General features: G+C 38.3%; 1 protein-coding gene across 1 annotated transcript; it reads left to right on the top strand.

Annotated features, from left to right (window-relative positions):
- The first annotated feature begins 1,793 nt into the window (after positions 1-1,793).
- Positions 1,794-22,226, top strand: elfn1b (extracellular leucine-rich repeat and fibronectin type III domain containing 1b). The gene is made up of 2 exons (XM_066661352.1): positions 1,794-1,820; positions 19,238-22,226. Exon 2 carries the CDS (start codon positions 19,586-19,588, stop codon positions 22,019-22,021), a length of 2,436 nt encoding a protein of 811 aa, XP_066517449.1. The 5' UTR covers positions 1,794-1,820; positions 19,238-19,585; the 3' UTR covers positions 22,022-22,226.
- The last annotated feature ends 4,608 nt before the right edge of the window (positions 22,227-26,834 follow it).

Here is a 26,834-nt window from a genome sequence, read left to right as displayed (position 1 = left end):
CTGTAACGACTTCCAAGTTGAACCCGTCAAGATTGGCCCTTTAGTGAAACCGCTGTCCATTTTGTTTTGCATTGTTGGAAATACACTGTTGCTTTATCTGTATTTCTCTCTTTTTGGCCTAATATTCCTAGGTAGCAGTGTCATACACACTCCCAAATGAAAACTGTTGTGCTTTCACCACATTTCACACACATTTCCCCCAGCTGGTTAACAAACGGAAAGCTAAATCTCAGTCGGTTTATGAGTGACTGAGCAAATTTCAGGGTCATTTCAATGTGCAGTGTTTAGGAAAGTAGTAAAATTTTAAAAAAGGGAATAATACATAGTGAAAAAAATCTGTTATGTTTTCTCAGAGATCCCCTGCCACTGCAATAAGACATTTTTTTTTTGTTTAGGCAAAATGACAGTTTGTCCAGAAGCAGGTAGAAAAATAATCTTGATCATTTTCAACTCACATGATGAGAAAAATAAGGTTTATAGACTGGATTTTTAAGATGTTTTCAAATAATAAGATATCATTACTTGCAGTGTGTGGTCTCTAGAGTGGACCACTGCGGAGTAAGAGTGATCGATCCTTCACATGTGTGTAATGAAGCAGGCCTGTTTGAATGTAGAAGCTGAATACATCCAGCCACAGAAAGGCTTCAACATTACAGGCTCACAAAAAGAAGGGAGTGTTGGTTAACTTAAGAAGTGTTAGTTAACTTGATTCATTATGAATGACAAAGAAAAACCCTACATATATGTGTGGTTTTATTTCACATATTTATGGTTATTATTTCAATTTTGATTCAGTGTCTTAGAGAGTATTCTTTTTTTTCCCCTTTGGAAACAGGCTTGTTAAGTAAAGCAAGACTTTCTGCTTTTTTCATTCAAAGAAAGGGAAAATTGAGCTCCAGTTTTGTCAAAAGCTAACCAATTCAAAAATGCATTTAAAAAAAAAAAAAGTCTTCTCCACAAACTACTCACACCTACCCACGTACATCAGCTGAGACGGAAAGATTGCGCCAGGGTGAAAAGTGTATTCATGTCAGAGGAAGCCAGAAACTGGCTTGTTGCAGGAAATATATTCTACCAATGTACATTTCAGGGTAAAGCATATACTGTAGTTACAACAGAAATAAGTCATTTCACAAAAATTAAATATTTGATTTTCCTACCCATTAAGACAGAGTTTCAATTATATGTCATTAAATACCAAATTGCAAATTCTTCTGTAAAGGCTTTAAACCACATTTTGGAACAATGCTGTAACAATTTTATGGCATTCAGTCAAAGGAGCACTCGCGAGGTCAGGTACTGATTTGGGATTATTCATTCTGGACCGAACACCATTCTAATTCACTCCCAAGCTGATTTAGCTGTTTCATTCCAGAGAATTCAGCCCATTGCCTAGAGTTTCTATAACCCCTAGGCAAATTGCTTCCACTGAGCTATTGTGTAGATTTGGATCATTTGCAGCTGCTCCAGAATCTCCAAATACTGCCAGACTCTTTCATTCTGATTCATTTTCTAAATTCAAGAATCTGTAAATTCAGAGTGCAGATGATAGCCACAGATACACAAGACTGGCTAACAGACACCATATATTACTTACCTATTATTACATATTAATTTAGCTGTCAGCACAGGTGTGTGAAAACATTTAAATCCATATATTATTATTGAACAAATAACCAAGATTATTTTTCTTTTGCTTACTGCAGGTTCAACTGGGAGGAGTTTATTCCAGATGAGGCTGCTGCTTCAGATGGTTCAGTGAGCTAATGCTAACATTGCTGCTGCTGTAGATGGTGAAGACCTGTGGGCTTCTACACTAGGTACATTCTCTTCTGTGGATGATGTCCAATGCTCTAGTTTCTCAAAATGTAAACTGACAAAAGAGATATATGTTTTTAATGCTTTGGGTTTTAGCTAACAATGCTAGCATGGTTAGCCTATTCACAGCCTCTCTGCCCTCTGAAATATATCTTTAGCAATTGTTTGACCAGAAATATAAGATATCTCTCAAATTTCAATGTTGTAAATATAAATATAAACTCGATGATCACTGGATTAGGAACACCAACCTTGTATTCACAGTCATTGTCAATATTATCAGCTCCACTGACCATAGAGGAGCAATTGTTCTACAATTATAGACTATAGTCGACCCATTTTGATGCATACTTTATACCCTGAAATCTTTGATGTTCAGAACCTACATAGGACCACCAGAGAGCAGGTGTGATTTGGCTGGTGGATCACTCTCAGCACTGCAGTGATAGTTGTGTGATTAGTGTGTGTTGCACTGATACGAGTGGATCAGACACAGCACAACTGCTCACATTTTTAAACACTGTGTCTACTCACTGTCTATGCTATTAGAGACACTTGCATTGTTGGTCCAGCTTGTAAAGCCAGAGACAGTGGGTCATCCATCGCTGCACAGTTTGTGTTGGTCTAGTACTTCATCAGTGGACACAGAATGGTGTTGCCTGGTGGACTATTCTCAGTCCAGCAGTGACACTGAGGGCCCTAAAAACTCTAGCAGCGTTGCTCTGTCTGATCCACACAAACCAGCACAACATACATTAACACATCAACACCATGTCAGTGTCACTGCAGCGCTGGGAATGATTCACTACCCAAATAATACCTGATATCTGGTGGCCCTGTGAGGGTCCTAATAATTAAACAGCAGAGTGAAATGGGGATTGGAAAGTAGGCAGAGTAAAAGGTTGACTACAGTCTGTTATTGTAGAACTACATAGTGCTCCTGTGTGGTCAGTGGAGCTGATAAAATGGACAATGAATGTATATACAAGGTAGGTGTTCCTAATCCAGTGATTGATCTGTGTATACAGATAAACACATATTAACATACCAAAGTATAATTTAAATATTTGTAATCTAGCAATGGATCTAGTGTTCATGCTAGTCTACACGTAGCATTCGACAACAAAACTAACTTCAACAACAAACTGGGGACTGATTTTCTTAACTTTCTTAATAAAACATACCTAACTCTGTTCAGCTAAACATACCTTTAGACAATCCACTTCACATGCTTCCATACCATGATTTGCACTGTTGGCATACTCTTATCCGTGTTTGATTTTTCCTGCTCCATAGCTGGGTTATGTTGACTTATTTGCTATTTTGGATGACTTAAGGTGGAATGTCTCGGGAGACTACTAATGAAACAACTCGAGTTACAAATGAGTCCCTGTGGTAACAATGAAAAACGTACAGAGAAGTCACACTTCAGCCACTTACAAGCAACTCTTTTGTTCAACTTACACATACAGTACCACCTTAAAAGACACAGAGATTCAGAATGTAAACAAACCAAAGAGAACAGCATTTCTCCACAATTGCATATGTCCCCTTTATGGCTACTACACACACTACATATACCTTTTTCCCATAACTTACCAAGTTGTGACCACAATTACATGTTAATTAAATGGTGGCTTGATGATCCAAAACTGTGGTCAACACAAAATAATTATATCATTAATACGACTTAAGACATAAATAGTCTAATACACAAAAATGAAAAGTTCAGACCTTGTGTGATATTGAGACTGGCGAACAGAATATGTATCTGCGATGATGAATAAACAAGCAGGATGTTGGCTCTCTATCTTAAGGAGGCAGTGGGCCTTTAAGCACAGCCTGAGCTTATGCAAATCCAGAAATTACTGCAAGCTCTCATATCTCAGCAAAGACTGTGTCCCAGCATTAACCAGCCACACACACATCATTTCAGTGTATCACGTCATCATTTTTCTTCCCCAATTCAAACACACATGCTCAGTTTAACTCTGGCACTAAAACAGAAACCTCTGAGGATCACACACATGCAAACGCACATACACGGGTGTTTCTGAAATTAATGTATTCCACTTTAATTAACGTGTGCTTGGAGGAAAAGACAGTAACAGCGTAAAAGTGAGTGAGAACCTTAGCATTTTGCACATCGTTATTAAATCACCACGGTCATCACACAAGACCATAATCACTGCAGCTCCGTATCTAGAGTCACAGTGCACACAAAACACACTGAATTAATAAACAAGTTTACAAAAAAAAAAACTATTATGGAGTGGCATTTGTATTTCAGATCGCATCAGCCAAAATCAGTACCTGACACCACTAATGCTCTCATGGCTGAATGCCATCAACCTTGCCATAGAAGCTGAGGCTAAAATATGGCTAAATACACAATGCAGACAATGTCAGACAAGTACCATACTACTGGCAACCGCCAAACCCAGACGGAGAACATGATTTGTCACTCCAGAGAACACCACTGCACTGCTCTAGAGTCCAGTGGCAGTGTGTTTTATACGACTGCATCTCGTCCTTTTCAGTCTTAGACCCAGCAGCTCGGCCACGGAAATCCATACCATGAAGCTCTCTACGCACTGTTCTTAAGCTAATCTGAAGGCCACATGAAGTTTGGAGATCTGTAGTGATTGAGTCTGCAGAAAGTTGGTGGCCTTGGTGCATTATGCCACTTTGTAGCTGAGTTGCTGTTGTTCCCAATCACTTCCACTCTGTTATGATACCACTGACAATGAAATTTCACAACTGGACTTCGTAGTACCTTGCTGGAATTCAGCGACCCATTCTTTCACAAATGTTGTAGAAGCAGTCTGCATGCTTAAGTGCTTGGTTTTAATCACCTGTGGCCATGGAACTGATTGGAACACCTACATTTAATTATTCGGAGGGGTGAGTGAATACTTTGGCAAGAGAGTGTAGGTTTTTTTGTTTTATTCAGCCATTTTTTCTGTGAAGTAATATTTTTTCCTCCTTAACTATGGTCTTATTAAACTCTAAACCAGACTACCTCAGTAAGCTGTGACCTTTTTTAGGTCAGTGGAAGTATTCTGATGAAGCTGCATAGCAATCATGAGCCTTTCACTGCAGCTTAAAAAGGATTGATTGCATTTCTCCTATGTGACTTCTTACTATTTGTAAATTAGTGCAGCATCTGAGTGTAAAATTACAGCAGTATTCCAGTTTGATATTTGCATTACTTTAACAGCATATTACTGTACGGTATTAATGGTTATGTCCTTTGAAAAAGTTGTGGCTCATTTTTCCTACATGTTTAACAAAGTAAATAAACAGAAATGGTGCATTACTATTTCCATTAAAAATAGGATGTTTCATTTTATAGCCCAAAGAGGGTGGGTTAAATCATTTACCCAAGTTAATTGACCAGGGATCTCCAATTCCTTGCATATGACTGAAAAATTCTGCTATTTTAGATTGTGTATATATAAGCTGCAATAATTAATAACAGTTACCTTTTCAACAACTTAACACAGTTCCCTAGAGTATAAATAATGTGTGTGCTTTGTCAAAATACCAAAAGGATCAAACACAACAGCACAATTTTCATCTAGTTTAAACAGCCAGTTTCAGTGCATGCTCCTTTAGAAGGAACCCCAGCTGGTAACACAAGCAAACCTTAATATGTTGGATTTACTCTACATTAAAAACCTTAAAAAATGAAATTTATTTATGTATGTGTGTGTGTGCTGTAGAGCAGTGTACCTGAATTCTGGAGTGATGGGGGAGTTGGAGTGGCACCTCTGATCCAGAACAAAATCATGAGTCAAAATGCATTGTGGCTGAATACCGTCAAATTCTCACAGAAATATTAGAACATCGTGTACATAGCAGAAGTCCAACAGCAAGTTTCAGGGGAAATGTGTGTCTGAGATCTAATAAATCAAATTTATTACATATATTAATGTCACATATATTAATGCAAATTCATGCACAACTGCTGCATCACATTTGGGCTCTGTGTAATGAAGCAGTACTTTGTGAATCAGCCGGTAAGATGAAAATAAATCATAATATACATTGTTTTTTGTTCTTTTTTTTTTGCATATAATTAACCTACAACATTGCAAACAATGGGAATTTTTTGCCTACCAAACATTTATGATAATAGCATAGTACACAAGTGCAAAATTTGTAGACACCCCATATAACTAGTGATTTACATTACCAGCTAATTTACAGTGAACCCATTGTGGACCGAGACTGTGTGCACACAGCTGGTATAATCATGAAATAATATAGGACCCAGAAACAAATGTGTTTGAGAATAATCTCACCATTCCCAATGCCAAGCTTGGGCTAGAATGGTATAAAACACTTAACTATTAAAGCCTTTTCAGAAGAAGCAAATCCAATCAAAATTGATTTATTTTACTTTTTACAACTGATGTTGTGTCAAAGCAGCTTAACAGAATTGGTATCAGAACAGATAACCTGGATCAGAAAGCCTCATGCGAGCAAGCTGAAGATGATGACAGTGGCAAGGAAAAACTCCCTCAAGGCTGGAGGAAGAAACCTTGGGAGGAACCAAGATTCACAAGGGGGACCCATCCTCCTCTGATAGATGTTAAACTACTCATAAATATTAACAGTATCATCAGTTAAGTCTGTAATTATGCTACACTGTAGTTATTAGATTACTGATATAAGAATGATGAAAGGATTACCGCAATACTACTACTACAACTCCTACTACTACTACTACTACTACTACTACTACTACTACTACTACTACTAATAATAATAATAATAATAGAGGTAGTGCAACAATTCTGGGGCAACAATAACAGTGCTGGAAGATAAACTGAGTCCATTTCTACTTCATTGTAATTGATATTACTGGGTAATGCTGGGTCCGAAGCTGGCAGCAGTAGATGAAGGTGAGCAGCTGCTCTGGTGTGGACTGCAGGTGAACCCAGAAGACAATCTCCCATCGTTTTCTCTGAAAACAGAGATGGAATTAGTTTGGGTGACTGAGTAGAAAAGCGTATATGAATATTTTCATTAGTGTAGAGACTCCAGCAGATCTGACTGTAACAGACTGACTGAAAGGTGGGAAACCAGAAGGAACACAGATATCAGACAATGACATCCATTCGCTCCACCTCAAACCAGAGTGATTGTAAGCAAAACAATCAAGAAGTTCATCTGCAGCAAAGTCACAATGCTAAATGACAAGTGTGAACTAGATGGGTATAAAGCCCCAGGAATGGTCTCTGGAACAGGGAAAATAAATACTTTTTGGATTTGTTTGATTCAATACGGTTGAGTGCCTGACTTCACTAATGCCGTGCCAATGCCTGAATGCCACATGAATATTTATGTGTTTACTATGTCAATATTTCACTGAATATATTTCTATATCTGAATTTTTACTAAAATAATTATAGAATTATTTCAGTAGATATTTTATCAGGAAAAAAACCATGAATGTCCAATTGGAATTATTAGCTTTGGTCAAAATTTAACAAAGACCAACAAAAATGGCCCAAACGGACTTGGAAATGTAATTACTGCATTGACTTCCAGTGAAAATTAATAATTTAGTTTTCTCCTCTCCTGTAAATGTTTGACTTTGGAGATGCAATGTTATGTCCCAACAGCCAAAGTATGTTATTCTTCACTCTTTATAAGTAAATGATGAGTTTATACGCTGAGCGTACACACGTTATGAGCCGGTGTACAGAATAATTTCACCGCTGAGTAAAGTGTAAACCTTGCATCTTCTCTGCTCTCGTTTCATGATCAACTTTTGTTGGCCAGGTGCAAAAATAGCTCCACGCTGAAGGAAGACGTGCAAATTTATTCAGCTCTTGCAACGTTGGCAGGAAAAACAGAACTGACATTTTCTCTGTGATGATGTTCAGGAGTGGTGTAGAATATGTTCACTCTTTCTCTCACACACACTCTTTCTTTCTCAATGCAAACAACCACAAATGACAACAAACACAGGTGACTTCAGGAGTTTATACAGTTGTATGCAAAGATTCGTTGATTTTCTAAGTGAACATCAGTACAGAGAACACATATTTCAATGCATGATTAATATATAAAGCTACATGCAGCAAATGTCAAGGTTTTCGTTGGTGTTGTTTAGCTAGAATAAGCAGTCCGATTCCTGGCTGGGTATTTACACTTTGAAACAGGAGATTCAGCTCAACCTGTTCAAATTCTCCTTTGGAAGGCTGAGTATTGACAGAAAGGTGTAGCTATTCAACCAATTTAGATACTTTGGACTTGTTCTTCATTAGAAACAAGGGGCATGAGTTACTTGGGCTCCAACTTTTTTTTTTCAGAGAAGGAGAATAAATGAAAGAGGTTTAAATATTTGCATATACCCACACTACCTAACTAAGTTTTCAAAACCCTCAGAGTCTGTCATTTCCAAGTTTTTGCCTGAAAAGCGGTGTGTAGGCTGGACCAGTACTACGCTCCAAAAAGTCTGGAGAGTTTTTCGGACAGGCAAGTAACTCAAGCCTACTCCACTTGACAATATACTGTCAATGAGGGTTATTATATTTCTGAAATGCAGTAGTTATTTATTTATTTATTTACTCAGTTTTCTCCCCAGTTTAGTCATTACCCATTTTCACCCACTACCCTAGTCCCCACATTTACACAGCACTACCAAGCTGGAAGGGTGAAGTCTAGCACATGCTGCCTCTGAGAAATGGGAAAACAACCACAATTGGATACCAGCTAATGCAGAAAATGCTCAACAGTTGGAGGAGAACAATAACAGTCCAGCTTTTAGAAACCTGAATTGATTTGAAATGTGTTGATTAATGGGAAGTTAATGAATTCTCAACCATGTATGACTGTGACATCACCAGCAATTAAACTCCATACATTTTCTTTGCAATTCATTTTGAGGGTAACATTATGAAAAAAAAATTATATTTCAGTGGATTTCCGTATTAATTTGGGTCCCTGATCTTACCAACCCACAAACTGTGAAACAAGACTAACCAGTCATTTTTGTGTGTGTGTGTGTGTGTGTGTGTGTGATGCTTTAAAGGTTTACAATGTAAGAATGGGCTTTTTTGTCTCCTGAGCACCCCCTACCTGCTGCTGAGTGTAATTCACTTAAAAATTAATCATGCTTCTCGGGACGCCTATTGTCCCAGTTTTTGGTGAAAACGCACTTCAATTTGTATATTCCTTCACCTTTAAATAAACATATATTCTGGTGTATCATCAGTGTTCTCTTCCCCACACCTACATAGGCGTGGCTGGTCTCTGTGTTGCTGCATCGAACGGATGCTTCTATTTGATTGGTTGTAATATAGGCTGTGTTCAAAAACGTAGCATTGTACATCGATTCTGGTAGTAAGTGCTTTACTCTCGGTTGCTGTGGTTATAACGGCTAGTGTACCATCAAAGTTACACCTTATGGTTGTAATAACATGGTTCAGTGTGTATTATGAGTGATATATGGGCTTTATCATGTAGTCAACATTATTTTTTTGATTACACACATGAAAAACCAGGACCTCTCCCTTTTACTCACTCACTCACTGAGTAATGTTTACAAATGTACAGAACGGCTCTGGCTTATTTTGAGCTGTGGGAAATGTGTGTAATTGAATAAAATAATGTTGACTACATGATAAAACCCACTCATCACTCATAATTCACACTTGACCATGTTATTACAAACATAAAGTGTAATTTTGGTGGTGGTACACTAGCCGTTACAACCACAGCAACCGAGAGCAGAGCACTTATTACCAGAATCGATGTCCAATGCTAAAAACCGAGCTAATCCGGCTAAAGTTAGCAGGCGCTAGCACTCGCCGTCTATCATAAGTAGCTCTCAAATCCAGATTATAAAACTGTCCTTAACAAAGCTTGGGTTCCACAGACACAAAATGGAACTTCAGTCATTTAATCCACATAGCCACCGGTGAAAAGCATGTATTACCAAAATCGATGTCTAACGCGAAAAAGTGAGCTAATCCGGCTAAAGTAAAACTGATTAAAACACTTCCGTCAACAAAACAATCACTAACTAGTGATACCGCAACACATGAAAAAAGGGCAACAAATACTTACTGCTCCACCTTGTGTCCTCATGTCTGTTTCAGCTCACTCTACTGTGTAAATTCAGTTCAGTATTAACTCTTGTACAGCCGCTCATTCTCTCTCTCTTTTTTCTCATTCTTGCTTTCACTGCCATATAATGTCTTTACCTGGACTACAGAGCTAGATTCTTCTTGTAGCTAGGCAACCATCCACCTGTGAGCTATGTGTCGTTAAGCGTTACCCATTTCTTGTGAGAGTCCTCCGCCCCATGATTCTGAAGTTGCTTAGTGCAGTAAACCAACAGAGGACCCGGTGTAGCTGCAACGCAGGCTCTATTCTCCCTTTAACAGCTCAGTGGAACATTACAATCATTTAGAAGCTGTCATTTTAGGGTAGAAATAATACATAGTGTTCCTATAAAAAGCAATTTAGATGATTCTGGAGAACTACAGTTCTAACACTAAAAACTCCCCGTCCCATGTGTGTTCATTTAGTAGAGCAACAGCTTTTAAGGTGGAACCATATGTTTAAGTAAGAAACTTTTAAACTAAGTAAGTTTTTATTCACTATTTGAATTGTCACAGAAACTCATTTATAACTTGAGTTGTTTAGTTTTGTAACACTTTAAGTCTGTGTTTACTTTAAGCACTCTCCTAGAGTCAGTTCCACATTGCGTTATCTGTAACAGCAAAAGTAAGTCAATATTACCCACATTTGGAGCAGAAATAGAGCAACAGCCTCATCTCTTTTCATGCCTTTCAATGTTCAGAGGCCTCTCCACCATCAAAACGCCTCCAGATGCCATTGTTTTGGCAGCAGCTCACAGATAAAAAGACTAAGCCATTTCAGACAGAGACCCTTAATTTTTTTCCCCATTTACTGAGCTAGGTCCACACTGACTGTGTTAACTTGTGGGAAAGCTGTAAAATATGTCCCCTATAAGGGTGGAGTACTAATGTTTAAAGAGTTTTTGTTTTTTAAGTTGAGTTTTAGATTTAGCAGAATATTAATAAGTATATCGTGTGATAGGCCAGTATACTACATGTGTGTTTTTGCACTCCCAACTGAATATGTACATTTATTTTATAAATTTGAAACAAATATAGTCCTAGTCCCTCCGTGGCCAGTCTTTTCATGCAGATTTTTAAACGAGTTTTAGGGCGAGCCATGATGAGCGTATTTGTTGCTCGGCTGTTTTGTGCACACTATGGCATGGATGTCTAATCGCTCTTAACTGTAGCACTTTTGGACTGCTGGTGAATAGAGTAGAACAGTGTGTTATAATGCAGACAGTCTTGAAAACCATAAATGTGTGAATGAAAGGCTGCTCTGGGCAACGTGGCCTATTGCCTGCACCACAGTCACCATGGAGACCGTCTCTATGGACCACTGGTGTTTCGCATAGATCTCGCCACTTCTCCAGCTTCTGCAGAGCATCGTCTGATGGATATTATGACGATTATTCCTCTGCTGCTCTCTCTCCTCAGATGAAGAGTAAGTGAGATGGATTGGCACTAAAACAGATATTCCCCTTGGTGTTTCTGAAGCTTGCCAGGAACAAATTTACTCTGTTTATGTGTGGATGCGAATCGCAGTTTTACTGGACCGGGCAAACTCGGTCCAATTATGTGTCACTAAACGCCCCCACATTCCACAATAGCAATTACACAATCATATTCACAGACACCAACACACACATGCAAACTTTGTACACACACTTTATATGACTTGTTTGTTCAAAGCCTTTTGATCATTCAAAGCCCATTGGTTTGTTTTTTTTTTGTTTCATGAAGTCCACATAGAGTTGCATTATGGGATTAGACTGTTTATCATGGTGGTTAGGGGTCTTTGGATTATTACGTCAATTCTCCCTTTGCCATACTCTCCTTTAAACTCTGAGTTTAAAAAAGTCTACTTTAAACTACCTCCCAGGACGACTACTTTGTCCTTCATAACAGCGTTAATTGTACAGTTGCTCTCATAAGTAACAACTATAAAGAAACAGAAATCATTGCCAAATAAAGGTTTTATGATTCACTGTTCTGTTTATTCCTGGAAATTAAGTGGCAGTTTCTGTCTTTTGTCTTGGCGCAATCATCTGCAAAGCCTAGGATAATAGATAAAAAAAATGCACCCACATTTGGAGAAATAGCAACTAGTGTGGATTTCTGTAATGGTCTTTATACTGGACTTCCTTAGACCACAGTCAGACAGCTACATCCTATTCAAAATGCAGCTGCAAGATTGCTTACAAAGCCTAAGAGATCTGAGCACATTACTACAATCCTCAAGTCACTGCACAGGCTACCAATTTATTACTGAATTGTCTTTATTGTGCATTTAATTTTAAAGGAATCACTGAATGGCTTTGAACCAAAATGACATGCTCATTTGCTTTAAGTATATTAACCCGTTGGGCCTTTTCAATCACCAGGGACCAGTCAACTAGAATGAGAACCTCTCTCTTTTTAATAATACTTACAATTTTTTAATTAAAAATATAAGGCCTTATTTTATTCTCTAAGTTACTTTATTTGTCACACGGGGGTTACAAGAAACAAGGCATGAGGAAAGTGGATGTACATGCAGAGACGTTTTATTAAAAGAAGAAACAAGAAAAACAAACGAGAGCCAGACAAAACACAAAAAGCTCAACTGCCAGAACCACAGAGAATAAAATAAACAGCTAAGGACTTGCAATAAAGTGAAACAAAGCTGAACACACTAAAGTCAAAACTGAGAGACATAACAGAGACCAGGATAAACAGAGTGGCCAATCACTAATAGTTTATAACTAACGAAGATAAATACATGAATTAGAACAGAATCCAACAATAGCCCATAAAAAAGACATTTTATTTATTTGACTTAGCATTTCCGGATTAGATCATTCAGCCAAGGAAACATTAGTGAGGTCAGGTACTGATGTTAAGTAGTGAGTTCTGGATCACAAATGCCACTACATTCTTCTCAAAGGTATTTAATCAAGCTTCAAAACTCCAGAAAATGCGATGCTATTGCTATATAGCTCAGTGCTGGGGGCTTTGCATTCTCTAACGGATGGTGAGCACTGGGCATTGCGACCTTAGGCTCAAGTGCAGCTGCTCCTTTTCATTTCATGCGTTTCTGCAGAACATATATAAGCTGCGTGTGCACAACTGAACATCTGTGTCCTCAATGGGTGCACCTTGAAGAAGATGAATTCACTCATCATAAAGCTTTTACAAAAGTGTTTGGTCATATAATGTAGCTCTCGCCAAGCTTTGCGCTTTGTCCTGTGTTCAGCAACTTGACCAGAGTGTGTAATAATGCTGTATAATCAAATCAAGTAGTTGTCACCTAACACAATGCTCAATGTCCTTTTTGAAGCCATTTCAAAAGCAAATTGAAAATCATGGAAGAATATTTGTGGCACAACGAGGCTAGCTTCAGGCTTGTTGTCATGGCTACTGTAGCATTAAAAGCCACCAAAAAAAGCCAGTGATGTTTTTGTCAGGCAGAGATAAATCTGACAAATAAGTTGTTCCATTGCAAAGACATGTACATTTCAATTCAATCTCAATTAAATGGAACATGGAATCTTTTAACATTCTTTTACCACTGAGTCAAAAAAAACAATTTTACAAATATGTGCAGTTGCAAAGACCATCAATTATTTGTACATTCAGCAATATTAAAGCAGCACTTTTTAAGTATGTTAAATTTGGGGAATTGGTGACCTCTCTGGTAGAAATATGTAACTTCATGTAATGTGCAGAAAAACATTTTGTGATATGTGTTTGCTATGTTTAATTTCTGTGAATTTGCCTGATGATTTTGAGTTTAATTCTGTTTCAGAGAAACGGGGTTCTTATGTTATTTATTGTTTCTTTTTTTTAATTATAATTTTTTTATTATTATGTTAGGGCGGCACGGTGGTGCAGCAGGTAGTGTCGCAGTCACACAGCTCCAGGGACCTGGAGGTTGAGGGTTCGATTCCCACTCCGGGTGACTGTCTGTGAGGAGTGTGGTGTGTTCTCCCCGTGTTCGCGTGGGTTTCCTCCGGGTGCTCCGGTTTCCTCCCACAGTCCAAAAACACACGTAGGTGTGAGTGAATGTGTGTGTGTGTCTGTGTTGCCCTGTGAAGGACTGGCGCCCCCTCCAGGGTGTAATCCCACCTTGCGCTCAATGATTCCAGTTAGACTCTGGACCCACCGCGACCCTGAATTGGATAAGCGGTTACAGATAATGAATGAATGAATTATTATGTTATTTTTTATGGGGTTATTTCTCTTTCAACCTTAGTTTAATATCTCACTGTGGTAGAGATAAAACCAACTCCCTTTTTTGTATGCATTCCAAAATTATTAAGCCTCAGATGTTGGGCAAAATAGGCCAAACAAGAAGTCAGTACTATACCAAATGTCTGCTCCATGCCCTGTAGGCTACAGGAAAGTGGACAAAGCGCTGCCCGGACGCGTCATGAAAAGTCACCCCTACACCTTAAGTTAAGAGGGACTGCCACAAGAAGCCAAACCAGCCTAAAGGCCCTAGAGGTGGGCCAGCCTGATTTGTCACACAACAGATGGAAAAATTAGAAAGAAAAAAAAAGTGTTAGCAAAATAATTAGCTATTAACCAATTAGCCACCCAATGTTAGCTATACAGCTAAAATAACAGCTTAACATAGTTGGATAACCATGGTTGTTAACAAGCAACAAATATAACGTATCCTTTACAATAAAGACCTAATTCAATGTCTCCAGAACCTCTTCAAACTCTAAAAATCAAGGCAATGTTTATTCTGGGCTTAACTTGATCCCATCACTCTCCCTTTCATGGCATTTTACCACTGCATAGTACCTACACTTCTCAGCTCTACTTGCTTTTTGGTACTCGGTACTGGGTTCGTTTTCCACTACTAACTCACCCCCACAGTTTTGAAAAGGTACTGCAGGCTTTGGAAACCACAGCAATGATGACGGTAGCATTAAATGTTGTTTATTTATTCTAAATTCACGGCACATGACAGATCAGTAGAGTTTCTTTGTTAGTTGTTGCACCATCCAGCTCTTGTTCCATTCAGCTCAGGCACAAATACAAGGAATGTTTGAAACTCTTCAAAAGACCAGAGTGTCATTTTACTACCTGCTGTTGTAAGCTGGATAAAAATAAATGTGATATCTACTGTAGCTTGGACATATATTTTTTAATTGACCAGTCTTTCTGGCCAGTCAGCTCTCAGGCTCAGTTCACTTCAGGTCAGCACTATGATTATACATCCACTAACTCTACATAGGTAACCAGCCAATAAACCTTTTTTTTTTTCGTCTGTGCGTGACCTTAATATAGAAAGACATCTGACATGGTAGGAAAAGCTCCTGACAAATCTGACACGACAGCACTGACTCTGGGTGCATGTTTCAGGTTTTACATGTATACTTGCAGAAGGACACTATGCTTTATGTGAAATATTTTCCTCTTGACAATTTTAACAAACAAATTTTACAGGTGCACCCATTGTGGACAGCTTGCGTAATTTACATATACCATGCATTATATACATTTACCATGCACAATGTCAAGCATGGACAAGAAGGTTATAAAGTCGAGCTTTGAGCTGTGGAGCAACGTAACTGTATGTTCTTGAGTGAGGGAGAAACAACCAATACTTTTAGGATATGTTGAAGCAGAGATTGGGATTTAGAACTAATCATTCCATTTTAGCACCCAACCTCACTAAAGTATTATGGTTGAATGCCATTTACCTCACATAGAAATGTTCTAAGATATATACACAATAATTATTTCCATGTAAACACCCTTCCTTCCAGAACACATGTTTGAAAAGTGGGTGTCCAAAAACTTTAGGCCCTATTCCCTATGTAAACGTGCCATGTTTACTTTTGTAGCACATAAGCAAAGATTACCGAAGAACATTTAGAAGTCTCATTTGCCAAATATTACTATCCCACAAGTGCTCAAGAGGATTTTAAATGGTGAGATTATCAACACGCAAATCAACAGACAGGTGCACACGCACAAATTTACCCAAAGGGTAAGTGTTCCAGCCATCTGGGCTGAACACAGTGGCTAAATAATGTGGGGAAACTCTGAAATTAGTACAAAAACAAACAGAATCTCACTAAATCTCAAGTTAAATGACTAGACTGAAAATCTAAGGTCAACTACAGGGCTACATTCATGTGTCCAGATGGAATCTTGTGATGAAATCATGCATCTGGTGACAGTTGTAAAATATTTGGTGCTGTGTTTGAAGCAAATTGTCTTGTTAACAATGCCCAAACACTACAAACAATAACACAAGTAAAACAAGTTAGCTAACAGAGTGATTACATATATTGTTGCAACAAGTCCACCACTGACTAAAACATGTAAAGATTCTTCTAAATGGCAAGCAACAACAAATATAGTAAGTAGTCACTTATTTATAATTTATTATGAGTGAAGCATGGTATTACAATTGTGAGAGTACATACGCCACCAAATAAATATTTTAAGCAGCCTGTTCACTATGGTACCTGTGGTCCCATCCTTTGACCCACCACCCCCAAAGAGTACTTTGTTCAAAAAAGAAAAAAATGATGGTATACCTGCCATTAAATTTATGACAATTCAAGGTAATTCTGTTACAAGTTGTTACAAAAGATAAAGAAACCTACATTTAGTGTACAACCCACGCTTTGGCCCCTTTGGTGTATAGTATGTGTGTGTGTCTCTCTCTGTGTGGTTCATTCATGCTGTGAAGTGAAAATAGACCTTCAGGTGAACATCATGAATGATTTACAGAGTAACAGTCCTCACATGGTATGCCCCCACCTTTTTCATCCCCTTGCTGTCTACAAAGCTTTTGTAAAATGCTATTTTTAAAATAGGTTAGCTGTCTAACTAAAAAATGCCCCTTCCTTATGTTCTTTTATGCAGATCCTACCTTAGCACACACATAAAACATTATTATTATTATTATTATTATTATTTACCAGTCATTATTTTCATTAAACAGGAGAATTCATGTTAGCATATATGCACATAAGCATATTAGCCAGTAATCCATTTATTCAAAAATCAGCCACTGTATTTTGAGATAAAAATAACAGTGGATTCCAAAAATAATGAATGAATGTCATATTAAGCCTCCATTTGATTTCTGCAAACATTCACATGTGAAATAATTTCACTCAACCAAGGACTGTTGTCTCTGCTCTTTGAATGGCAACAGCTCTAGAACTCTAGAACCAGCAACAAAAAATTCCTTGGTTTCTGTTTCAGACGGCTCAAATACCCAACTGAAAAGGTACATTATCATAGATTTCTGTGTTTAGAAATGTCAAACAAAATATGCTAACTGAATGTAGCATCTTATGTCATGTGTGGGACAATGTGGAGTTTGCAGATCTCACTGCAACCAAGTGAACCGGAAAGTATGCCAAGAGCAATGTTACAAGTATGCACAGTGCTTCAGAGGACAAAACAAATGGCTTCATAAATGTAGCTTGAAAAGCCTAGCTTTGGTTGGAATCTGTGCTAATCTAACGCAACAGAAAGGAGAATTTGTCTACAGTAGATTCAATGGTTTACATTTTATGCCCTCACTAGAGAAGCTTGAGCATGTTAGCAGATAGCTTACGGTGCCACAACTGCCTATGATTGATCTTATATTTAAGAGGTTGTGCCTTTTAGCTGCAGGTATGCCCCAGCCATCTTTAACTGGAAATCCAAACATAGGTAAAAAGTAAAAGTTAAAATAATTTCCTCGATTTTATCCCAAATGCATGTCAAGTCAAGTGAAATGTATTTTTATAGAGCTTTTTACAACCTGATGGTATCACAATTCAACTTTACAGAAGTTGAGAATTAAAACAATATGGAAATTAATATCCAGAGGTAAGAAAGGCAAAGGTGACAGTGGCAAGGAAAAAAAAAACCTTGAATCTGGAAGAAGAAACCTTGTAAGGAACCAAGACTCATAAGGGGGACTTATCCTCTGGTCAAACAAGTCATTAGCAAGACTTCCCTAATTATCTCAAACGAGTCTCTGGGGTGTTAAGGCAGTTTATTACTTTAGCTTATTACTTTCTGTAAAATAATTTTTCACCTCTGGAATCCAATACAACACAATTAGCCTAACTGCCTTCGGTTGGGTAGTATAGCCTGGTCCCCATAATGCTTGCCAGATTATTTCAGATTTAAATGAATATGGTATACTGTCATTTTACACATTGCTGGAAGTCACACAAATCATTTACTCCTAATATTTCCCAAAATGTGGGTGCAAGACACAGGTGGATATTATGAGACAAATAAGAAACGAGTGTCAGACTATGTTGAATACTTTCACTTCCACTGACCATATGAGGACACACAACTATTTCTTCCAAGCCTTGTTTTGATTTGGGTCAATGATTAATTAATTAGATCTAAGTATTTGAGAGTTTGCCTTCATTAACTGATTCCAAAAGGCCTTCAGAGTTAATAGGGTGCCAAGATGTGTGTGCAGAGTCTACTGTGAAGTGTGTGCATTTTATCATGATGAGTGGCTAAGCTGTTTCCTGTGTGCTGTCAGACAGTAATTGGCCTCCATGTGTGTTAGGGGGTGGGTGTTGGTGCTGCTGGTGGTGGTGGTGCTTGATCTAAGCTATTTTTAGTTCAGAGCAGGCAAGCAATCATAATGACTGTGTACATAAACCATGGAGTCAGCTAAACAAAACTTTAAAAAAGCTCCTTTACCTTTGTATAGAAAGTTGTTAAGAGTGTGTCGTCAAAATACTGAATGTTACTGTTTCAGTTAATCTATCCATCTTGTTCTTTGTTACTTAGTCCAGGGAGATATACAATATAGTGCCATTAGGAAATAGAACTGATTTATATTTTCCAATAAAACAAGCCGCGAATATATTTCTTCATTCATACTGCTCTCTGTTTGTACACTGCTTTTTGTTGATTTGGCCCTTGTGTCAACCTAAGGAGGTTGGGTTCTGCTTTTCTCTGAGTCTTGTTTTCTCTCAAGGTTCCTTCTTCGTTTTCTGAGGGAGTTTTTCCTTGCCGCATTCGCATGGGATTGTTCATTTGAGGACCCTGCATTCTGTAAAGCTGCTTTGAGAAAACAGATCTATAATGATTTACAAATAAGATGGAAGTAAATGGAATTGTATAACTTAAAACACAAAAATTATTTGTTTAAGTTTCTGTCAAATTTTTTCCCTCTTAATAATGAGTAAATTGTACTTCTCAGTATATTAAATAAATGATTGGTGGTCTTAGACTTCAGCACATTAATTCTGACCACTGTTTTTATTTAACTGTAAAATTATGCTTATTTATTATGCATTATGGCTTATGCTTATTTTTATCTTTTTTTCTTTCAGGGTCGGAAAAGTCAGAAATGAGGCATATGAACAGAAAACTCATCAACAGCTCTTTAGGGGGCACTGCACGGAATGACTCAAACATTCAAACTGAACAGTTGTGGAAATCTCAAAGCATAACTGGACTTACAACCCAACTGACACTTCCAGTTTCCACCAAATTCAGTCATCACTGAAAATCTTTCAGACAGAGAGTTTGTGGACAAGCTGAGAGTTTGTGGACCTGGGAAAGGTTTGACAAGTGAACACCTCAAATTTACGTTACATCCAACACCACTTATAGCCTTGTTCTTACTCCTTGTGGAGTTACAACGCAACACCTTACCTGTGGTACCACCTGAGTGAACCATGAATGAAGCACAGAAATCCAAACCAGCTCGATCAAGTGGCAAAGGAAGAGGTATGGTGACCAGTGCCTTACTCTGGTGGGCTGTGCCGGTTGCATTTTTGTCATTATCAAGGGTGCCTGTTGCTCAGGCAGATTGTTGGCTGATTGAAGGGGAAAAAGGTTTTGTTTGGCTGGCAATCTGCAGCCAGAATCAGCCACCATATGAAGCCATTCCACTACATATCAACAGTACTATTGTCGATCTGCGACTCAATGAAAATAAGATTCGGAGCATCCATTTTTCTGCTTTAAGCCGCTTTAGCAACCTCACATATCTGAATTTGACAAAGAACGATATTTCCTATATAGAAGATGGGGCTTTCTCTGCTCAGTTTAATCTGCAAGTGTTGCAGATTGGGTTTAACAAGTTGCGGAACTTGACTGAGGGTATGCTGAGAGGCTTGGGACGACTGCAGTACTTGTACCTTCAGGCTAACCTGATAGAGACTGTCTCACCTAATGCCTTCTGGGAGTGTCCAGCCATTGAGAACATTGACCTCTCCATGAACAGGATTCAGCAGTTGGATGGAAGTACATTCCGAGGTTTAACAAAATTAACCACATGTGAGCTCTACTCAAATCCATTTAGTTGCTCATGCGAGCTACTGGGATTCTTGCGCTGGTTAGCTGCATTCCCTAACAGAACAAGTGAGAGAATGGTATGTGATACACCAGTTGGATTTTCTGGGTATAGCCTCTTAAGCCAGAACCCCAGGATGCCAACATACAGAAATGCGTTCCATGCTCTTTCTACTGTCTGCACAGACGACAATGTGACACCATACCTACTTGGCTCTTCAGATGGGGGAACTCCCACAATCTTGCCAGATTTCAGCCCCTGTGGATTGGATGACTGCCCTTCAGGAATGCCTTCAGATGAACCCACCAGCATCAGCCCAACATATTTCGACCCAGATGCCCGCCCAACCATAAAGCTTAAAGATATGACTCACACAAGTGCAGTTATCACAATCCACATCCCAAACCCTTTCCGCAAACTGTATATCCTTGCGCTTTACAATAACAGCTTCTTCACAGACATACAGACTCTAAGAAGCCAAAGGGAAGACATAGAGTTGCCGAATCTTAAATCACATACAGAATACACATATTGTGTGGTATCCATACGCAACTCTTTGCGGTTTAACCATTCCTGCCTGACCATCTCCACAAGTCCAAGGACAGTGCGAGAGCGTGTGCCAAATGATGCTACTGCTACTCACTACATTATGACAATACTGGGCTGTTTCTTTGGAATGGTCATTGTGTTAGGCGTGGTATACCACTGTCTGAGAAAACGCAAGCAACCAGATGAGGCAAAGATGAAGAAGCTTGAGAAGATGAAAAGGAATTTGATTGAGATGAAATATGGGGGTGAACTTGAAGGCGGGACAATCTCGCAGCTATCCCAGAAGCAAATGATGTCCCCAGGAGAGGCAGTTCAGAGGATGCCATATTTACCAGCTGCTACTGAAACAGACCAGTACAAGGTTCAGGAGATTTCGAGTACACCAAAAACAACAAAAGGAAATTACATGGAGGTAAGGTCCGAGCAGTCAGATCGAATGGAATGCAATGTTCCCCCATCTGACAACAGCCAGGGATCTGTTGCCGAGATATCCACAATTGCTAAGGAAGTGGACAAAGTGAATCAGATTATCAACAACTGCATTGATGCCCTCAAATCAGAGTCAGCATCGTTCCAGGCTGTGAAATCTGGAGCTGTGTCCACAGTTGAGCCTCAACTGGTTTTAATCTCTGAGCACCCTCCAGGCAAGTCCAGTCTTTTATCACCAGTATACAAAGGAGGATACCACCACCCCCTGCAGAGGCATCACAGTATGGAAGCTCAACCGAAGCGAGCGAGCACATCCTCAAGTGGTTCTATGCGCAGTCCTCGGTCTTTTCGCTCTGAAGGTGCCTACCGATCAGAATCCAAGTACATTGAGAATTCTTCTTTGGATGAGTCGGGAATCCTTACAGTCACCCCTGCTGCAGCAATACTTCGAGCAGAAGCAGAGAGGATACGACACTACAGTGAGCACAGGCACTCCTACCCCGGCCCCCACCACATGGATGAATCACTGGAAGTTTCAGGAAGCCGTAAGTCATCCATCTTGGAGCCGCTAACCCGCTCACGGCCACGTGAGCTCTCCTATTCGCAGCTTTCACCGCAGTACCACAACCTCAGCGGGTACTCCAGCCCAGAGTACAGCTGCCGGCCATCCCTGAGTCTCTGGGAACGATTCAAACTCCACCGCAAACGCCACAGAGATGAGGAGGAGTACATGGCTGCTGGTCATGCATTAAGGAGAAAAGTACAGTTTGCCAAAGATGAGGACCTACATGACATCCTCGACTACTGGAAGGGTGTTTCTGCTCAACAGAAATTATGATTGCTTATTTTATAGAATACTCAAGTGTAGTCCAAACAACTACACTTTGCTTTCTGGACCAAACAAAGCCAGTCTTGATTAAATGAAACAAGCTCACTCATTTTTAGAGATATAGCTTAGATGATAATTCTGACTTCATTAAAACTAGCTATTTTTACTATTTGACATTGATTTAAGATACGGTAGAACTCGCAGTGAGTGTATGTGCCAAATGATAATAGATAACTTTTAACAATATTAACCTCAAATCAGAACACTTTTTATAAATAAAAAGTAACAATAGGCTATTATTGTATTAATTATTATTACTATCATTATTATTATTACCATTTTCATCATCACTGTTCCTTCTAAGTACTATTATTATTAAGATTGATTATTCTTATTGATTCTATAATTAATCTTTGGTTATCGCATGGCCGTGTCCTGTGACAGTATATTGACTGTTGTGCACTTGAGAACTTTCTCAAAAACGTCTGCCGAATACTGTTTGCCACAAAATACGATTTTGAAAAACTAACTGTGCTACTTTCTAAATACTTTATTTCCCACTTTTAAAGACTGTTGAAAGGGACTACAGCAGAGGTCCCCTTCATCTGTTCAAGGGGATCTGAGTAGAGAATAATTCAACGTTTGCCACAGAAACATCTGCGTTGGCTGTTAAAACAGCAACTTTTGGAGAAATAGCTTCTTTTTTTCGCTTTCTTCGCACTCTCTCTCTATTTTATTGTAAAGTTTGTTTAAATCTGCAATGAATGTCTCAAGTCCTTAAGGATTAAATCTGCACTGTTCAATTACAGAGGAAAAAAAACTCACACGCATACACATAAACTCATACACACACACACATAAAGAAACACAAACACATGCACACTGTTGGATTTCTTCCCTATGTCGGTTCAAAGGTAATTTCACATTTTCAAGCAGTGCCGCAGGGGAAAATGACTTTACAGAAAAAGAAACATACACACGCACCCACACAAATACACTCTATCTCTCTCTCTCTCCCTCTCAGACACACTCATGACCTCAAATGTACACAGATCATATATAGGATGAATGTATAATGAGTAATTTAGCTTTCTCAGACCACATGGGTTTTTACTTGTCAGTTGTGTCTTTGATTAATTCAATTGTTAACGGGTTTATTTATGTTTTGAGCCCCCAGTTCATTTTCATGAGAAACGGAAACAAAGGAGCCAGAGACAAGCCCTGTCTCTCGTCCTCGCTACAGCTCGAAACCATACTGACCTCCATCACCAAGTTAATGCAAGATCAGCTCCGTATAAAGACGAGTTTACGGAGATGTGTCTTGTCTCCTTCGGCTATTGAGCCAGCTCTAAACTGCTGACCCTGGCATTTCCCAAACTGAGTAATCTTTTCTCCCAGACAGCAATGCTGATAGGCCATTTAGACTGCATTGCTGGAATTGTGCTATAAATTCTGAAGCACTACTCAGTACAGAGGCAAATGTCATTGCACACTTTTGTCATGAAGCTAGTGTCTTTATTTGTCTCCACGAGCTCTTGTCTGATGATGGAAAATGCTGTAGAATCAACACAGTCTTCAAATGCTATGGATCTGCTATTTAGCATGTTAGCATGCTAGTTAGTCAGCAAAGTATAACACTTAAAATATATATTAATTTGCTAGTATAAAATTAGTAAATTACAAGTCATTGTAAGTCATTGAGTGACTACAGATATAGCAGGCTATGCTAGCCAGTCTTATTGCTTTACACTGATTTAAAACAAACAATGCCCTTGTTTAAAATAAGCAAATGAATTATTAAATCCATCAGTTTGTTTGTAAGTTGATTTACATGCAAATTTCTCACCTGTCTCTGTTTCTTTAGTAGCATAACATGTTTTGTACAGCTAGACCTTATGACCTAAGTGACTCTTGCATATTAAATTTATATTTGTGACAATAAAAATACAATGTATATCAGTGGGTAGGCCTACGCTGTGTCCAAAATGGCTCCCTATTCACTATTCCCTATATTGCTCACTTTACTGTACACTATTATAAGGAACTGAATTTAGGAGGGTACTGAACAATTTTGGACACTACATCACGTGGGTTACTAACCAAACAATGCTGTGTATTATGGGTGTCTGAAATCCACTCATGTACATAGGTTGTACACTACTGTTTGCAGTGCAGTGTGAAATTGTTTAAGTGCACTAAAAGTTGTCCACTATGTTTTTGGACACTACAAAATGGCAGAAACCAAAAATATACATAATATAGTGAATAGGGCACAGTTTCGGAAACAGCACTAGTTAATATAAAGAAAATTATGAAGAATTAACTTCAGAGATCTGTGCCCACTGAGTTTACAAGGATTTGTGTACAACATTTAGCACACGTTTGGTCCCAAATTACAGCCACTATTATACCATTCCTATTGATTCTCAAAATATACCCTACCCTTCCCTAAATAAGAAAGTGTTTTAAGAAATCTCAAAGTACCCTGAGATTATAAGAAATATCTACCTTATCAGTGTTCTTTGTAGGTTTATTTGCAGACTGCATTTCATTTGTGCTGCTCGATCTATCAACTATAGGACCACCATTAAAAAGTTGTGTCTACTAGACCTTTCTCAGCAGAGTATTGACACCAACAATTTGGCATCACGATGACGTGGGTTACACGGTTATGAGTGTATCAGAAACAGCAGTATTTCTGGGCATATTAGATATAAAAAAAATATCCAACCTACCCTGGCCTGTACTGACCATTAGGGGTGGGATAGAGGGTGACTACAGGTGTGTTTTATATCTATAGCTTATTTCTTGGTATAGAGCAAAGTGAATAATTGTTGAATTTTAATTTGAAATTGTTGGTTCTGTTTGCATTCTGTCCAAAAATTGAGTTAAATGGAGATTATTAAATATACCACATAAGTTTTGTTTTAATGTGCATATAGCAGCAAGAACTGTGATAATATTCTGATATGATTATGTCAGGTATAATAGAACAATAGGCCAATACGTTTTCAAGATTTTCTATGTAGTTAAGCAGATTGCATGAGTGAAGTGTCAGATCTTTTCTACTACATGAACTAAGCAGAGGTGTCTCAGTCTGTGTTTGGTCCCATTTAGACACCATTAGTTTGTATTTTGTTCATACTTCAGCGAATAAGTAGAGGTTATTTGGAAGTGGATAAAGACCCTCCTCTGTAGCAGGTCTTGCTATAACAAGCAGAGCTAAAAGAACAATTGCGCTAGGGTTTGTTTTAATCCAATCAAACCTACCAATTGTGAACACATAATTTAGCAGAAAACAAACAATGAGTTGTAGTCTCTAAATATAAGCCCACAAGGTATTTGTGTAATAAAAAATATGTAATATCTGCAGAAGCACTGCTTGTGCCTGATACACTCAAACCAGCACCACACACAAGAACTTGCACGTAACATGTAAGCATCATTCTTGTGGTGAAAACAGCACACAACCCAAAAAATGTCTGGTAACTGGATGCCTGATGGTGGTCCCATCCTATAACATAATGTATATTTGCAAATTTAACCACAAACGTGCTAAAATTGTTAAAGTGGCATAAGTAAATCAATTTTTCTTTGGTATAAACTGCTTAGATTTTATAACTTTGTCCTTTTGACTCTTTGTATAATCATTTATTTCAACATTTTGGAGTTTATTAACATTCATGGGCTTTTGCAAAATTGTGATAATTTAATTAGATTTTCCATCTTTAGAGAAGAGCCTTAGCAGAGCGAGTCAGCAGTGTAGAGCTGTGTGTTTTAGGTCTTTTAATAGTAGTGGTCACCAACTCTGCTCCTGGAGATCTGCCACTATGTAGAGTTCAGCTGTAGACACTCTCCACCACAATGGAAGTTTGATTCTAAATATATGAAGTCTGTTGAATTTATGGTACTAATAGGGCCAGATAAACACTAGAAGGCTATGAAGAATATAGATAACAATATAATAACATTACCATGAACAGTACCAGTCAAAAGTTTCATTAGTCATTGGTGGAATAGGGCTATTCACTGTGTAGATCTGTGTACTTGTCCCTACCTCTGCACAACCCAAGTTCCTTAACTCAAACACATTAAGAAGGCGAGTGGTTCTACAAATTAACTCTTGATGAGTCCACAGCTGTTCACTGAAAACCATTCCAGGTTACAACCTCATGAAGCTGATTGAGAGAACGGCGTAAGTGTGCAACGCTGTCATCAAAGCAAAATGGGGCTACTCTGAAGAATCTAAAGTTTAAAACATATTCTGGTTTGTTTAACACTTATTTGTTTACTACATAATTATAGATGTGTTCCTTCATAGTTTTAATGTCTTCCATATTCATTTACAATGTAGAAAATAATAAAAAACACAGAAAAACCATTGAATGTGACAATGTCCAAACTTTTGATGGGACTGTACATTCACATGTGGAAAACATCCTAAAACAAAGGATCCCCTCTCTGAGTGGGTGTGTCCAAACATTTGACTGGTACTGTAGGTTATATACATATTTTTACATTATGATGTGTACAATTTGTACAATAACCTGACCATAATCTACAAATGTTCAAAATTGTGAATAGTTATTTCATCACACAACCATAGAGAGACGTATGCCAATAGATTTAGTCAAACCATGTTTTAATGACAGATGACATACTTAAAATCAAATAAATAACAGTTGATATCAGAGACATTTCTAGAGATTTATGAATTGGAGGGCTAATGGTGGCTAAGCTAGCTGCAATATCACAGGGGGAGAGTAAATAAATTGATAAACTGATATTAGTTATTAATCCTGGTATTACACTATACTAAATT

Source organism: Hoplias malabaricus, chromosome 2 (genome assembly GCF_029633855.1).
Source record: "Hoplias malabaricus isolate fHopMal1 chromosome 2, fHopMal1.hap1, whole genome shotgun sequence".
NCBI classification, from domain to species: Eukaryota; Metazoa; Chordata; class Actinopteri; order Characiformes; family Erythrinidae; genus Hoplias; species Hoplias malabaricus.
The sequence above is the reverse complement of the archived record's forward strand: the minus strand, read 5'-3'. Positions and strand labels throughout refer to the sequence as shown.